Source organism: Microcaecilia unicolor, chromosome 3 (genome assembly GCF_901765095.1).
Source record: "Microcaecilia unicolor chromosome 3, aMicUni1.1, whole genome shotgun sequence".
NCBI classification, from domain to species: Eukaryota; Metazoa; Chordata; class Amphibia; order Gymnophiona; family Siphonopidae; genus Microcaecilia; species Microcaecilia unicolor.
This window is the reverse complement of record NC_044033.1, coordinates 407631002-407648236: the sequence shown is the minus strand read 5'-3', so window position 1 is coordinate 407648236 and position 17235 is coordinate 407631002. Positions and strand designations below refer to the sequence as shown.

Below are 17235 nucleotides of genomic sequence, written 5' to 3'. Positions count from 1 at the left end.
GGATGAGACAGTGTGTTTTTTCTGTGTTGAGTTTTAGTCGAAATGCATTCGGCCCATGAGTTCATGAAGTTCAAGCTGAGCTTGATTTCGTTGGTGATTTCTGTCAGATCATGTTTGTAAGGGATATATATTGTGACATCGTCTGCATAGATGAAAGGGTTAAGGCCTAGTTTGGATAAGGACTTGGCTAGTGGGGTCATCATTAGGTTGAAAAGGATCGGTGATACTGGTGATCCTTGAGGTACTCCACAGTCTGCTTTCCAAGGTGATGATATGTTTGAGTTTGATTACACTTGTTATGTTCTAGTGGTTAGGAAACCCTTGATCCAACTAAGTATACTTCCACCAATCCCGAAGTAATCTAAGAGTCTTAGTAATATTTTATGGTTTACCATGTCAAACGCACTAGACATGTCGAATTGGAGGAGAAGTATGCTTTTACCTGTGGCTATTTCCTGTTTGAATTTGGCTAGGAGAGTAATTAGTACTGTTTCAGTGCTATGGATGGGGCGAAATCCTGATTGTGATTCATGTAATACTGAGAATTTGTTTATATAATCAGTAAGTTGTTTGGTTACCATGCTTTCCATCAGTTTGACTATACCAGTGGGATGGATGCTACTGGGCGGTAGTTAGTGATTTCTTTTGTTTTTTTTCTTGGTATCTTTTGGTATTGGGGTGAGTAGGATGTTCCCATTTTCCTTAGGGAAGAGACCTTGCTGAAGCATGTAGTTTAAGTGGGATGTGAGGTCTGCTATGAAGCGGTGGGAAGCAGATTTTATTAGGTAGCTAGGGCAGGTATCCAATTTACAGTGAGTATTGGAGAACCTATTAATCGCCTGGGTAACTGTTTCAGCGGTTAGAAGAGCGAAGTTTGACCAGGTTCGGTCCGCTGGGTATTCACCAAGGGTTGGGTCCAGACCATCGATGAAGTTTTCGATATCGGTGATGTTCTGGGGTAGCGTGTTGCGTAGGTTTGCAATTTTTCCTTGAAGTATTTAGCAAGATTGTCTGTAGATGGGATGTCTGTATTGGTTGTGGTGACCAAGGTGATGTCTAGTAATTTGATCACGAGTTGGTATAATTTCTTTGTGTCTTTGTAATCTGGCCCTATTTTTGTTTTGTAGTATGACCTTTTGGTTTGTCTTATTGCGTATTTGTATCTTCTTTGTATTTGTTTCCATGCGTTGAGTGTGTGTACATCTTTTATTTTTTTCCGTGCTCGTTCAAGTTTCCTGGATTGTGTTTTTATTTTTTTCAGTTCTTCGTTGAACCATGGTAGCGAGTTATGCCTACGTGAGGTTCTTGTTCGTAAGAGTGCTATTTCATCTAGAATGCTTCTGCATCTTTTATCCCATTCTGAGAGGTAGTATATACAGTCCGTTTGTGCTGACCATTCGTTATTGTATATCTGTTGCCAGAATGTTTCAGAGTCTATTTGGTCTCTTGTGCTGTAGGTTGTGTGTTCTTGTATACAGTATGGACCCTTTTTCCGCCATTGTAGGGATAGGTTTAGTTTGTAGTGGTCTGACCATCGTGTGTCTATCCATTTAGTTTCTGTTATTATTAAGTTCTGGTCTGTGGACAGTTTGTGTGAGATGAGGTCGAGTGTGTGCCCTTTGATATGGGTTGCTTGCATGTGTGGCCATTTAAGGTCCCATAAGTGGAGGAATTCCTTGCATTTTCGTGCGTTTGGGTCTTCTAGATGAAGGTTAATGTCTCCTAAGTTTGATATGAAATCCATGAAGTCTGACTGGCTATCGTTCCAATTACCTGGTGGGTCTATAAAACAAGACACAGTTTAGGTAATCAAGCAGGGTTTTGTGGTGGATTCTGATTGAGGCAATTTCAAGTTGGGATGTTATGGACTCTGCAGTGGTTTCAGTGGTAAAGTGGGGTCGATAGATTAGTGCTATGCCTCCGCCTCTCTTTTCCTTTCTGGTCCAGTGAGAGATTTTGTATCCTGGAGGGCATAGGTCTAGGATTATAGGGTCCTTTTGATCATGGATCCAGGTTTCATTGATGAAAAGTAGATCGAGGTTTTCTGACATGATCCAATCTGTTACTATTGTTGCTTTATTTACTATGGATCTGGAGTTGATGTAACCCACTTGAATTTTTTGGTATGGGTCTTCTATGTTTGGTGTTGTGTGGATTTTTGTTAGTTGTCATTTCTTTGTTAGTGTGGGTTTATTATGACCTTTCTTTCCCTTTTGTTGAGGTTGTCCGCATGTTGGTGTTCTTCCTTTGTTTTGGTTGTTGTCAGTTTGGTGAGGTGTGGTGTATCCGATCAGTCTTTGATGATTATGTAGTATGGGTATGATGTTGCCCTGAGCTACCCATTGAAGACAATGTGCTCCCCATCCCGAGAGACTGGCATCTGCCACTACAATTATCCAGAGAGGGGATGTCAAAGTCATCCCCTTCCGAAGGTTGTCGGCACACAGCCACCAGCGTATGCTGTCTCTCGCCAACGGAAGCCACGCCAGATGGCAACAATAATCCTGGGACACTGTGGAACCAGCGGCTCAGCAAGGCACATTGAAGGGGGCACACGTGAGCTCTCGCCCAAGGAACAACTTCTAGAGTGGCTGTCATCGATCTCAGAACCTGGACGTAATCCCAGGCCCGAGGACGAGGGGAATGCAACAGGCTGTGAATCTGAGAGCAAAGTTTGAGCCTTCTGCTTTCCGGTAAGAAAACGCGTCCCCAAGATGTATCGAACCGAACTCCCAGATATTCCAAAGTCTAGGAGGGGAGTAAAGAGCTTTTGGTAAAGTTGGATCACCCAACCGAGGGACTGCAGAAACTCCAGGACCTGAGAGGTGACCGAAATGCTTTCCTGAGCAGAATCTGCCCAAATCAACCAATCGTAGAGATACAGATGAACTTTGATTCCCTATTTCCTGAGGGAGGCCGCCACAACTACCATTACCTTGGAAAAGATATGAGGCGCTGTGGCAAGGCCGAAAGGAAGCGCACAGAACTGAAAGTGGCGCCCCAAGACAGTGAAACAAAGATACTTTTGATGAGGAGGCCAAATGGGAATATGTAAGTACGCCTCCTTCAAGTCCAAAGCCGTGAGAAACTCCCCTGGCTGAAGAGGCGATCACCGATCTCACCGTCTCCATGCGGAAGTGATGAACTTGAAGGCACTCGTTCACCTTCCTGAGGTCGAGAATGGGCCTGAAAGAGTCTCCTTTTCGAGGAACAACGAAGTAGACTGAATAACGGCCTGTGCGCCATTCAGCTCAAGGAACGGGCACCACCGCCCGGAGATCAAACAACGTTTGCAACGTAGCCAGAACAGCCTGCTTTTTGGACACCATGGCACGAGATTCCAAAAATCTGTCTCCGATGGAAACAGCAAACTCTAACCTGTAACAGTATCTTATAATATCCAAGATCCACTGGTCTGAAGTTATGGTGGTCCACACCCCGAGAAAGAGAGATAATCGCCCTCCTATGGAAAGGACTGAGGTATGGGCCTATACCCCATCATTGGGCCGGGCGATTGGGAGTCTGAGAACTATTTGAGGCTCCTGACGCTCACTTGTCGTTCCGAAAGGAAGACTTCTGCTGGAATGTGGAACGCTGAAAGGAAGCATCGCCCAGGACGGTACCGCCGAACCTCCCGAAAAAAAGGCCTAACAGAACCAAATTTAGGACCAGATCTAGACCTGTCCTCTGGAAGACGCTGGGACTTTATTTTATTTGTTGCATTTGTATCCCACATTTTTCCACCTATTTGCAGGCTCAATCCTTAACTATCTTTTCCAAATCCTCACCAAAAAGCAACCTCCCCCGAAAGGTAAGCCTAGTAAGACACTGTTTAGAAGCCATATCAGCGGCCCAGTAGCGTTGTCATGGTCCCAGGCTTTAAACAAACAGTCACGAACTCTGGAACAACGTGAGCCCTTGGCCTACTGTCGTTGAGTGGCAGCAGGAGGCAAAATCCCCCAAGCAGGACTGAGCTAACAAGCTTGGCTGGAACCGGATGCTGGGACGGACTTGGCTTGGCAGGAACAGGATTCAGGAAACTCAAACAAGCTTAGCAGGAACAGAAGCTGAAAGCAAACAGGGCAGAGACAAGCAGGAAGGGAACTGTAGCTGAAGACAAACGGGGCAGACACAAGCAGGATACAAAACTGACCCACACAGACAAACAACAGAACTATGGCTGAAGGCTGAACCTAGCATACAAACAGACCGAGAAGAACAGAAGCAGAAGTGCACACAGGTACCCTAAACAAGGAATCAAGACAGACGTGCACATAGGCTATGAACAAAGCAACAAGAAATCAAGGCAGAAGTGCCCACAGGCACACAGACTAAAACAAGGCTGAAGTGCTAGACTGCACACGGACTAACCTGGAGAGCTTTGGCATTGCAAAGGCACTTCCTTATAAACAGGACAGAGGCAGGAAATACACTGAACCCAAAGTGAGGCTTGAAACACACAGGAAGTGGAGACCCTGCAGGACAGAGGCAGAAAACACACTAAACACCAAAGTGAGGCTTGAAACACGCAGGAAGTGGAGACCCTGCAGGACAGAGGCAGAAAACACACTAAACACCAAAGTGAGGCTTGAAACACGCAGGAAGTGGAGACCCTGCAGGACAGAGGCAGAAAACACACTAAACACCAAAGTGAGGCTTGAAACACACAATGTGGAACCCTACAGGATAGAGGCAGGAAATACACTGAACCCAAAGTGAGGCTTGAAACACACAGGAAGTGGAACCCTACAGGACAGAGGCAGGAAATACACTGAACCCAAAGTGAGGTTTGAAACACACAGGAAAGAAACAATGCAGACAGTAGCCAGCTCAGCAGCTGACCATCAGGACTTAAGGTGAGTCAGAGGGGAATTACGACCACAGTCGTGACAGGCATAACCAAAGTAACTGACGAGAAGAAACAGCCAAAGCCATCTGCCTGGCTGAAGCTCTGACCAAGCCATAGAGAGAGAAATGGGACTTGATATACCGCCTTTCTGAGGTTTTTGCAACTACATTCAAAGCGGTTTACATATATTCAGGTACTTACTTTGTACCAGGCGCAATGGAGGGTTAAGTGACTTGCCCAGAGACACATGGAGCTGCAGTGAGAATCGAACTCAGTTCCCCAGAATCACAGTCCACTGCACTAACCACAAGGCTACTCCTCCAATCCAGAGGGCATCTGCCAAATAGGCAAGAGCCGACTCCAACGGAGTACCAACCAAGACTCCCGAAGCTGAATCCTGTTCCTGCTCCATAGACTGCTGAAACCAGGAAAGGGAAGCTTTGGCTGCATAAGAACTACAAATAGAAGCCTGTAAAGCCAACGCGGCCACTTCAAAGGAACGCTTAAGGTAGGCTTCAAATAGTCTGTCTTGCATATGGGCGACACCTCCTTCTACAGGGAAAGTGGTCTTCTTAGTGACCACCGTCACCAAAGCATCTACCTTAGGCAAGGAAAAGATCTCTAAGGTAGCCGGAGACACCAGATAGAGCCGAGTCATGGCTCTAGCCACTTACTTTCAGGGTCTGTCCACTAAGCAGAAATAAGCTCCTGAATGGACTCATGCATCGGGAAAGCCCTCAACGGCCTCCTAGTACTAGCCATTTTAGGGTTTACAGAAGCAGCTGCAAGTTCCTCAGGATCTGAAATATTTACTGCAGCTAAAGCGTCAGAAATAAGAGAAGTGAGTTCCTCACAATGAAAAATCTGCACCACAGAAGGATCATCCTGCTCCCCAAGCAAGAGCTCCCCCTCCTCAAAATCTTCGAACTTGGAAGGTCTAGAAGATTCCCCAGATCCCAGCACCACAGAAGGAGAAGAAATTGGGAAAACAGACCCCCCCCCCCCCTCAGGGAAAGATAAGCATCTGCGCTTAGCAGCCATATCCTCCGAGTCCCTGAGCAGAAAGGGACTCTGGTTTCCAAAACAGGCTGAGGGAAAGGAGAAGGCCCCACAGGGATCCCTTTATTAAATAAGCCTGGTGCAGCAATAAAATAAAGTCCGGAGAGAACTCCATATCAGATCCAGAAGGATTTCCCAAACTAAAAACAGACCCAGAATCTGCCCCAGCACTGCTGCTCCCAGCACCTGCAGAAGCGGGAAGGCAAATGAATACCTGGCTGAGAGTGACCTCTCCTCCTTGACATTCCAGCAACGGGCAGATTTGGACAAGCCGGTCACTCCATTGGAGATACAAAAGGCTATCCAGCATCTGCCATCTAGCAAATCCCCGGGGTTGGATGGCTTTCCCAATGAATTTTATAAGAAATTTGCCTTGGAGCTGGCACCCCTGCTGGCAGATCTGTTTAATCAGATTGGGAAGGGTGAGGTATTGCCTTCTACCATGCTAGAAGCATGGATAGCCATCCTACCCAAGCCAGACAAGGACCATACAGAGTGCAGCTCTTACCGTCCAATCTCAGTTTTGAATGCTGATGTAAAAATATTAGCTAAAGTGTTGTCTAATCGATTGGCGCCGCTGCTTCCGGCGATTATTCATCCTGATCAAGTAGGCTTTGTGCCATATAGAAAGGCTATGGACAACACTCGAAGGGTAGGTGATCTAATGCATCTGGCGGGGAGGGTAAAGAGGCCAATGTGTTTCCTCAGCCTAGACGCTGAAAAGGCCTTTGATAGGGTCCAGTGGCCATATATGTATAAAGTGTTGGAGGCATTTGGGATAGGTCCTCAGTTTTGTAGCTGGATCCAGTCCTTTTATGATTCACCCAAAGCTTGCGTGAGTTAACGGGGCAAATTCAGCCATGTTCAAATTGTATAGAGGCACACGCCAGGGCTGCCAGTTATCTCCTTTGCTATTCGCCATGGCAGTGGAGCCTTTTGCATCTACAGTACGGGCGGATCCGAATATCACTGGAGTTACAATAGTGGGAAGAGAACACAAAATGGCACTCTTTGCAGACGATGTGCTCCTGTTTGTCACTCGGCCCCAGGTTACATTCCCTAGTTTGATGGAGGCTATTAGTAAGTACTCGGAAGTGTCTGGTTTCAAGGTGAATATGACAAAGTCTGAGGCCTTGAATATATCTCTCCCTGATGAGCTGGTGCAGTCCTTAAAATCCTCCTTTGCTTTCAGATGGGCACCTAAGCAGATCAGGTACCTGGGTGTCAATCTGACAGCAAACTTAGGGGACCTCTTTATAGCAAATTACAAGGGGCTAGCACAGGCTATTTTGGCAGACCTGGAGGGGTGGGGCAACCTGGGGCTTTCATGGTTTGGTAGAATAGCTGTTGTTAAAATGAATGTTTTGCCTCGGTTGCTCTATCTATTCCAGGTCCTCCCGCTTAAGATGCCCAAAAAATATCTTTCGGCCTTACAGGACCGTATTGTTCGATTTATCTGGGCGGGGAAACGCCCGCGTTTGTCACGTTCATATCTGTACCAGGCTAGGAGGAGGGGAGGTCTGGGGGTCCCCAATTTGAGTTGGTACTATAGAGCAGTTCAAGCACGCGCAGCCATCGAATGGTTTCAGGACTATCCTGACAGACAATGGGTGCACTTGGAGCAATACTCTCTGGGTCAGAGTCCTCTGGGAGCAGTGATGTGGCTTCCGGTTACTTGGGGAAGAGTTATGCCCCTCTATTCATGTCACTCTGCATTACTGGGATAGTCTGTTTCCTAATAGGAAGTGTGTGCTGTCACGTTTATCACCTATAGCTTTTAATCCATTATTTTATCCTGGGACAGAGAAGGGGGTATTTACGCGGTGGCACGAGGAAGTCTTAAAAATGTGGGGTCAAATGTTTGAAGGAGATGCTCTATTCCATTTTAATGCTGTGGTGGGGACTTTTCCACGATTGAAGGGTGACGATTTTGCTTATCGTCAATTGTCGCATTTCTCAAAACACGAGCTGTTAGAGAGGTGGTAACCAGGGAAAAAACCACTTTGGAGGAAATTTGTGAGGGGTCCACCACAACTAGTGGGCTAATTTCACGTTTATATAGTATTATTAATCTACGGGAACCTAGCTACACTCTTCATAGGAGGAGTTGGGAGAGGGAATTGGATATAACCATGGAAGAGGCGGAGTGGGAGAGGTTGGAGAGAGCTACGGCGAGGGTGTCTTTACATGTACCTTTTCGGGAGAATGCGGTGAAGGTGATGTTCCGTTGGTACTTGACGCCTGAGCGCCTTCAGCGTATATACCCCGACTCGTCGGGTTTGTGCTGGAGGGACTGCGGGGTTAAGGGCACGATGGGACATGTTTGGTGGACCTGTAGAAAGGTACGGGCCTATTGGAAATCAGTACACAGCAGGTTGCGGAAGTGGCTGGGATGTGAGGTCCCATGGAGCCCAGCCCAACCCTTTTTCTTTTCTCTGCAAGGGTGGCGGGCTTCTCGCAAGCCCAACAGACCTTACTAGACATGCTATAGGTGCAGCTAGAGTGGTTGTGGCAACTTTTTGGAAGAAGCCCTTGACCCCTCCAATAGCAAGATGGCTTAGTAAACTGAGGCATGTTTGTGAAATGGAAAGGCTCTTAGCGGAAAGGCGTAATCAACAACAAAGGTGGCATTCAATATGGGTCCCTTTCACTAGTAATGGAATGAGTCAGTGAGGTATAGGGGAGACCAAGTATTGTTAGGGGAGGTGGGGACCTAATCGGGGAAGGGGGGAGGAGTTGTAGGGGGGGGGGGGTGGTTGGCCAACCATAAAAAATGTTACATAAAACTTGGACTGTCTTTCGTTTTCAACTGCAAGGTTAACAAGGATTGTGAATGTTATGTACCAAACAGTTAAGGTGAATGTTGAATGATTTTAAAAGGTTTGGTGCTTTATTCTTTTTCATTTTGTTTGTTTAACCTGTTAATAAAGACTTCATGCAAATAAAAAAAAAAAAAAAAAAGACTCTGGGGAAGCAAAAGACGCTGGCTCCAAAGGCGCATCTGAAGCCACCGAAGAAACGTAGACTGCATGGTCTAAAGCGCAGGAACAGTCACCCGCCGGCTCTAACGTCTCCACCGCCACATCTGAGCAGTGCGCCAAACAGGCTCCTGCTGTAGAACGGCGCGGGCCGCAGCAGGAACATCTTTTGACCGCCTCCACCACCATTGCAAACCGCCTGCTCGCTGACCCCTGCTGCAGCGCCCTCCAACAAAAAGCAAGCTTAAAAGCACTCACTGGCACTGAAGAAGGTAAAAAATGGGGCGGTCACTCTCTGAGCGAGCCCAAATGGCGCTCCCGTCCTCCACTCAGCATAGCAACAAACTTAATACCAGACAGGCAGTTTACCAAGAAAATAAAAATAAATTCTCTGTTTCTCCTTGGCTGTCTTCAACAAAAAGTTGTGAGGAGTAAAACTTTTTTTTTTTTTTTTTTTTACAGACAGCTAGGAAAGGAAGACTACAGAGAGATGGGGGAGGAACAGGGTAGGCCAGGGACCTGCAGCACAAGTATGTCCTCAAGTTTGGCACCCTCAGCCAAACGCCCCCACACTTCAACTGGCCAAATAGCCCAGGAGCGCCCCACGAATCCAGGAGCTGGGAGAAATCCGTCCACCACCCGCTGGAGATAAGAGATAGACTGAGGAGACAAGGAGATGAGTGTCCAGTGTCACTGCTTTTTGTTCCGTGTTCTCTATCTCCACCTGGCTTCATCTGCTACTTATGCTAAGAAATGACCTTTTTGATCTCACAGTTTCGAAACATGCATTCAACCCAAATCACCTTGTATCACTGCCTCCTGGTGTTTACATTAATGATTTGCCTCACTCCTTTATACACAGTCATATAATAAAGGGGCTCATTTTCCAAACAGAAAAACGTCCAAAAAAAACAACACAAAATGGCAGATGGACTTTTTTTTTGCCAAAACATCCAAATCGCTATTTCTGAAACCCATTTTTAATACTTTCTATGCAGTTCATCTGCAGTGTGACCAAATCACAAGAGAGTGTGTTGGGGCAAGATTTGGGCATGCCCAGAACTTGGACGTTTTTCTACCATAATGAAACAAAGCAAAAATGCCCATGGCTGAAAGTCAGATGTTTTGGTCTAAACCTATTTCAATCACAACTAAGTCACAAAAAGGAAATGACCACTAGAGGGATTAAGGCATGAACCTCCCCCCCCTTACTCCCCCAATGGTCACTCACCCCTTCCCACAAGATTTGAAACATATATATACTAGCCTCTATGACAGCTTCAGATGTTATGACCAGCCCTATTAGAGCAGCAAACAGGTCCCTGGAGTAGCCTAGTGGTCGGTGCGGTGCACTGCAGAGAAAGGAACCCAGGACCATATCCCACTGTAACTAGTACAACTGTGGTGGAAAGTGGGAGTCCTCCAAAACCCACCAAAAACCTACTGTTCCTACATATAGGTAACAACTGCAGGCATAAGGGCTATTGTAGTGGTGTACAGTTGGGTACAGAAGGTTTTTGGAAGGTTTTGGAGGGTAACAGTGAGATGTGTACCTGGAAGCTGTTATGTAAAGTCCACTGTGGTGCCTAGGTGCCTCACTGCTCTGCTGGAATGTCTGTGGTACCAGTCTGCTAAGATTGCTGGCCCTCTGCAGTCATCCCAATAATTTGTTTTTGTGCGTTTTTTTCCCCTGTCTTTTCCTTGGATTTTTTTTTTCCAAAAATGGTCACAAAAATAAAATGCACCGAGCACAAGATGTTTACAAAATATCCAAAAAATGGCCATGTTCGCCACTTGATTTTTTGACATTTTCAGCAAAACATCTAATATCAGATTTAGACATATTGAAAATGTCCCATGTCTCAGATCCTATTTATATAGGAAACAAGAAAAAAAGTATTTCAGGAGACCAAAAGCCCCTAGTCTACAACTTACTCTTTTCACAGTGTATCATACTAAAGGTGCCTGTTTATAAAGGCGCACTAGCATTTCTAGCAAACGCTAAAATTGTGTGATAACCACATAGACGCCCATAGGAATATTATGGGCATCTACATGGATACAGCACGCTAAAAACATTAGCACGCCTTCTCGTGGGAAAAGTAATTTTTTTTATCACTTTAAATATTTGCTGCATTCTAAGGAAACAAATATTTGCTGGGCTTTTCAGGGATCACAACATTGACAGCAGTTTCCCATACAAAACAAGCATATGGTCATAAAATGTACAAACCCAAAACTTAGTGATATAATTCTAGACTTCAGCATTTGTCTAAATGGACACTTTTTAAAATAAATTCATGCCCCCCCCCCCCCCCCATTGTATACATTGCTCTGTAACATATGCAACCCATAAACTATATTAAACTGAATCATATTGGCTGATCTGACTTGTCATACCTGTTTTTAAGCTTGATAAATTATCAATGTCTGCTTCTACTTCATCCATTTCTTCTTCATCCGATACCAAAACATTGCTGAACAATTCATTAGTAGTCTCAGTGTTAGGAGTTTTAAAGACTTCTTCATACATGTCTTGGTCTGCCTGCATGTCTTCACAACAGGTTACCTGATGCATTAATGCTTCCTCACAGGTCTCAAAATGTAAGGAACATGACTCTGCAATTACTTCACATGGAGGTAGTGCAGTACCACTTTCAGTATACAGAGGCTGAGCATCAGAAGCAAGAGGGTGGATATCAAAGCCTGCAAACCATTTTGTTTCTTTGCCAGTATCCTCAACCAGTGAATTGTCCATATTTCTTTCATCTTTTTGGACATTTGTTTCTCCACCCTGAAGTTCAGTCACAGAACACATTTCAATTACAGCAGTTTCAATTGCTTGAAAGGGGCTTTTATATGGCACAATATCAAAACACTGCTTTGGTGCTAATAGATCTTTGTTTGCAACTAGTGAAGCAGTTTGCTCAATACCATTATTCTGGTTCTGAGTCAATTCAACTATTTCTGTAGAGACTTCTAGAGTAACAGGAACAATACTTGCTGTAACAATGTTTTCGGTATTTTGGCTCTCTAGAGCAGAATCATCATTTATATGAAGTTGCCCGAATTGCTTCATTTCAGCATTGAGGTTCCTTCCATTGCACTCCATTGTTACAAGTGACAGAGGTACTCTCCAAGCTTCCTGATAACATTCAGTGTCTACTACAGTGACCTGTACTATGTCTTCTGTAGACATCTCATAAAACACCTTGTTTCCATCAGGAGTCCATGAACCTTTCAAAGAACTAAACCCAAATAGGCAGCACGGAAACGCCTGAACTTTATTGTTAAAAGCTCATCAGGTATTAGCTTTATTACATCTTTGCTGGTATCCTCTTCATTCCCATAGTCGACAAATCTTACAGTTGCAATATTCCCTTCAATCTTCTCAACCAGTGCCCTGTACCACTGTTCATCTTCACTATACTTCACCATACAAGCATCACCAATCTGAACGTTACGAGCAGAATCTGTACTAGATATTTCAAGCGTTCCAGCTTCCTGCATTTTCTGTGTTAAATAATCAAGCTCTTTTGACTCAGTAAACTGACACCAAAAATATTCAGGACCATCTACTGCGGTGACGTAAGATGTTACACTCTGCCCTTTCTGTGGAATCATCCAATTAAAATGTTTAGATTTAGCAAGCACTTCGTTTTTCTTTGCATTTCCAGAAAAATCTATTTCACCTAGCCCTTCCTCGGTAGTAATGTGATTGATCAAATCAGGCTTTTCACTTAATTGAGAATCTAGTTTTAAACACAAAGAGGCATGCAAATCTTCCGTTACCAAACCCCGCTGGTCACTTAAAATAACTTCCCACTTATCTTCATACAGCTGTACAAATTCACAGTCAATTTGGATGTCACTTGTTCTTTCTGTAAAATGAATGATTACCTCCTGTGTCTGGTTTGCAATTGATAAAGCTTGAAGGTCATCAAGTGAACAATGAATGCCCATTGCTGGAAAAGAAAAAAAGTCTTGCACAAGTTTGCGAATTTTACCATTGCCAATTAGTGCACTGTTACCATAATCTATATATTGTACACATAGTCCATGAGATTGCTTTTCTTTCACTACAGCACGATACCATAGCTCATCATCTGGAAACAAGGCACAGACCAGATGTCCAAGTTGTAAATCTTCTACATGAAGGCTTTCTGAGATGTTCTCATTTAGTCCATCTGAAATAGCATTAAGTTGAGTTTCATCTTCTACTAGCTGCACAAAAAAATCTGATAGGTTATTTATATGAGCAACATACACTTTTGTCTTAAACCCAGGAACAATTTTTTTCTGGGGTAAATCAACAAAGGTCTTCAAAGATAAATGATGATTTTTTATTTCTTTTTGGTTAAACCCAACAGTTTTTAAATCTTTTTCTACAAAGGGAGAAGTACTCGCAACCTTTCTGCTTCCAAAATGAGAAACTCTGCTGCCACCATCGCCACCACCACCTCTCTCCCCCTCCATAAACCCCTCGTCCTTTGTTAAGCTCTTGCTCTCAGAATTCTGGGATACTTTTACTTTATACAATGTACCAATTTTGGCATTACACACCTCGCCATTAACATCAGACCTGCATATTTTACTTTCCACATCTTTACTTATACAAGCTGCTATTCTTTTTTCATCTCTAACTTTTGTATTCCTAGACAGCACACAAGTATCTGATATTGGTTTGTTGGACTCCCTGTGACAACGTAAACCCATGTTCTCTTTCAGTTTTGCATTAATTTGAATATTCCCATCATAAAGTTCAACTACTAGTTTGCCATCCGATTCTTTAGCTACAACTATGGCCTTTAGGCGTCTGTCCATGACAGCCTTTTCAAACCACTTTTTTATTTCTTCTGGAATATTAAGAGGGATATCTGACAAACCACATTTAATAGCTTGCATGGGTAAACGGAAAATTTTATATGCATCTTTGGGTATTAGAAGTAAGTCGTCATCCTTAATATTTCCTGTATTTCCAAAGTCTACAAAAAATACTTCTTTATTCAACTTTGCACATTTAAGTATTCCTCTATACCACTGCTTGTCAGTATACTTTGCAAGACACAAAGTGTTAGTATTTAAAGAAGATTTAAATGTTGAGATGCAGCACATAATTGTGTAATTTCATTTGTCAGCTGTTCTAGAACATCTGAATTTCTTTCAAGCTGGCAATAAAAACTGCAAGGATGATCAACATATGTTACATACACCTCTTCTTCACTTCCAATTTTAATGTCATGCATGGAGTAAAAATATGAGAAAAGTTGAAGAAATGGAACAAGAGGTTTTTCAAGTTGCACGTGTTGTGCTAATCCTCTTTCAGTCAAAACATGGCAGATGCTTTCAAAAGGTGTGAAAAGGTCCACCACATTTATCTGGACATTTTTTGCAGTTGTTAGAGCAAATACAGTGCAACTCAGTTCTTTATGATTTGTTAAAGCACTATCTACAAAGTCCTGGAAGGCTAAGACTGCTTCTTCATCCCAAATCAAAGGATCATTGCCATTTGGTTCAATTAAGTTATAAAGGCTGCACCTAAATGCCTGAGCATTTAATTGAAGAAAGTCTTTGTGAATTAAACAGAGATCTTTTACAGACACAGTTTCTTTATTGCCATAATCAACATATCTTACTTCCACAAGTTCTATGGAAGATGCTCCACCAGAAGGCATTCCACTTGTAATTAAAGCTCTGTACCATTGCCCATCTTCAGAATACTTGGCTAAACAAGCAAGCCTATTATATTTATAAGGACACACCACATTCTTACAGTAATCTTGAATTTTCTGCATCAGCCATTTAAGTTCATTAGCACTTCTGACCAGCTGGCACCAAAACATCCCCGGAGTTTCTACATAAGATACTTGCACAGCTTCTGTACGTCCTACTTCAAAATTATATCCCACATACTCAACCACCTCCTTCAAGTCCAGAGAACTGTGAACCAAATCGGAAAAAACTTCCAAATTCTTATTAGCATCCTTTGTTGCTATACCAGAAGTATTATGCAAATTATTAGGCACATGAGGACTACCATTTAAATCATGCCTCAACAACTTTAATAATTTATCTTTCTGTACTCTTTGATCACCTCCCAGCTGCTCATTTACTTGATTGATCTCGTGGGAAACGTGAGCAGAAACCGGCAAAGGGACTTTCTTGTCTGCAACAGCCACTTCAAACTCTTGGTATTTGGCATGTCCCGCCCGACAAAGAATTTTGCTCACATTTTTCGCTCCTGTTCTGGACTCATCAAGGACTTCAATGGCGTACTTATCATCCTGCTTGCTCAACACATAAATGACCAGCTCTTTGTCAACCACAATCTTTTTAAAGTAATCGATAGTCTCCACACTCCAGCTGTCGCGCAGCGGGGAAACGTCAACAAGGCAACACTTCACCGCCACGGCTGGCAGCTCTTTAAACTGGGGCAGAAGCTCTTTCACGTCGTACCAGTCCACAGTCTCAGTGTTGCCCGAGTCCACGAAATACACGTCCACCAGCTTGTCGTGGACGGCCACCACCATGGCGCGGTAAAAGCAATTGTCCTTGAACTTGGCGCAGCACAGCCGGCCAGGCTTCGGTTTCATAACGATTCCTTCTAGCTTGGGGACAAGGGAGTAGGCGGCGGCGATCGCCTCCATCATGCTGCGGTAGGGCGCTGCGTACTGTTTGGTCCGTACCCAGAACTCAGACGGGTCGGTGACGAACTCGACAACAGCGTCGTGGAAGCTGTGGAGGGCGAGCGGGACACCATCGAGGGGCAACGGCGGGAGCGGCTGGCAGGGCTCTCCGCGGCCCTGACTGGCCACCGCCCCGCTGGTCAGGCAGTGGGTCTGCACCCCGAACAGGCAGTTGACGTTTATACCGTCCTCCCGCCACAGGGTGACAAAGTAGACGTGTTCGTATGAGCTGTAGTACTCGATCTTGGCATTCAGTGACTTGCCAAGTATCAGAGAGCGGAGCTCACCGACCTGCGCGGGGCTCCAACCGCCGCCTAAGTCCGCGATGCCAAAGAGAGCGCAGCAGTAAGTCACCACTGGCATGCGGAAGTACTCAGGCTGCAGAGGGTACAGGCCGTCACGGGCCACCAGTTCCTTGCGTCCATAGTCCACCAGCAGGACCAAGGCTATCCGCTTCTCTGGAAGGAGCTCCTGTAATAGCGCCCGGTACCAGCGACCATCGACAGAGCGGGCGGCACAGGGTTGCCCCAGCATCCGAGGGTTTTCTCCCTCTGAACGACGAGACTCGTAGACATGGTACATGCTATCAGAGAGGCGCTGGATCTCCTGAGCCAGGCTCCGCAGCTGGCAAAAGACCCGATGTGGGTCGGCCACGTGCGTGACGGTGACCGGCTCCGTAACGCCCGGCTGTAGCTGCGGGTAGAAGTAATCCAAGTGGTTGGCCATGGCTGGGAGGGCTCTACGAAGTTCAGCTTTGCCCACTTTAATCTGTAGCGGTGGTTGCGGAGATAAGCAGCGGTGCAGGATGGTGCGAAAGGTGGCGTCGGGGATGCGCTGGGCCAAGCCCCGTTCCTGCATACACGCCGTAAGGGCTATAGCGTCGAGCACCAGCAGCCGCTGAGGCGCGATCACCTCGCGCACTACGCCCATCACGTCACAGCCCCGCAGCGAGCCAAGCATCTGCAACGCTTGCGGAGACCAGCAGCACGTCAGTTCCCCACTACTCGATGGCGGCAACAGGTTGGCTAGTACGCACGGCACCACTTCACCGGGCAATTGGAAGAACTCCCGGCACCCCGGCAACAGGTCCTCTACCCTCGTCACCACAGGTCGGCCCTCGTCCAGAAGGAACATGCGGAACTCGTTACCCTTGCGGCTGATGACGCGGCCCCGCTGCCACTGCGCGTCCACCTGCACGAGGCAGCAGTCTCCAGGGCGCGGGGCGCAGAAACGACTGCTGTCCAAACCCGCGGCGTAGGCTTGGATGTTGCTTTGCAGGTGCCGATAGGCAGGGAGTTGTGCGGCGGGGCACCCCACAGACGCACCAAGATCACATCCGGCCGCGCATCAACGTATGAGATCCGCAGGGAGACGGATGAGCCCGGCGGGGGCAGGCAAGGCGCACAACTCATTCTGGAGCGACCTCCCTCGCTTTCCAAGGTCTAAAATGTAGGAAATAATGGAGATCCCCTCCCCCACACACACAAAAAACGGATGAGTGTTCTTTCATTGACGTAATAAAAGTAAACGTCCCGAGATCGTTTTTCAGAGCACGTGTGGCAGATGGAACGATTCACGAACCAGGGGCGGGCCTTAATTAAACAGTTGAAAGTACGCCACTGTCGACTAACTATGCCACCTTGTAAACTTACGGTTTGTTCTT

At 45.6% G+C, this 17235-nt stretch overlaps 1 protein-coding gene across 1 annotated transcript in view; it reads right to left on the bottom strand.

Moving 5' to 3' along the window:
* Window positions 1-16984, bottom strand: part of TDRD6 (tudor domain containing 6) — a 457403-nt gene extending 440419 nt beyond the window's left edge. The window contains 4 exon segments of the mRNA XM_030195133.1: window positions 11287-12171; window positions 12174-13994; window positions 13997-16879; window positions 16882-16984. Coding sequence (XP_030050993.1) covers window positions 11287-12171; window positions 12174-13994; window positions 13997-16879; window positions 16882-16984 — 5692 coding nt within the window.
* Window positions 16985-17235: the final 251 nt, after the last annotated feature.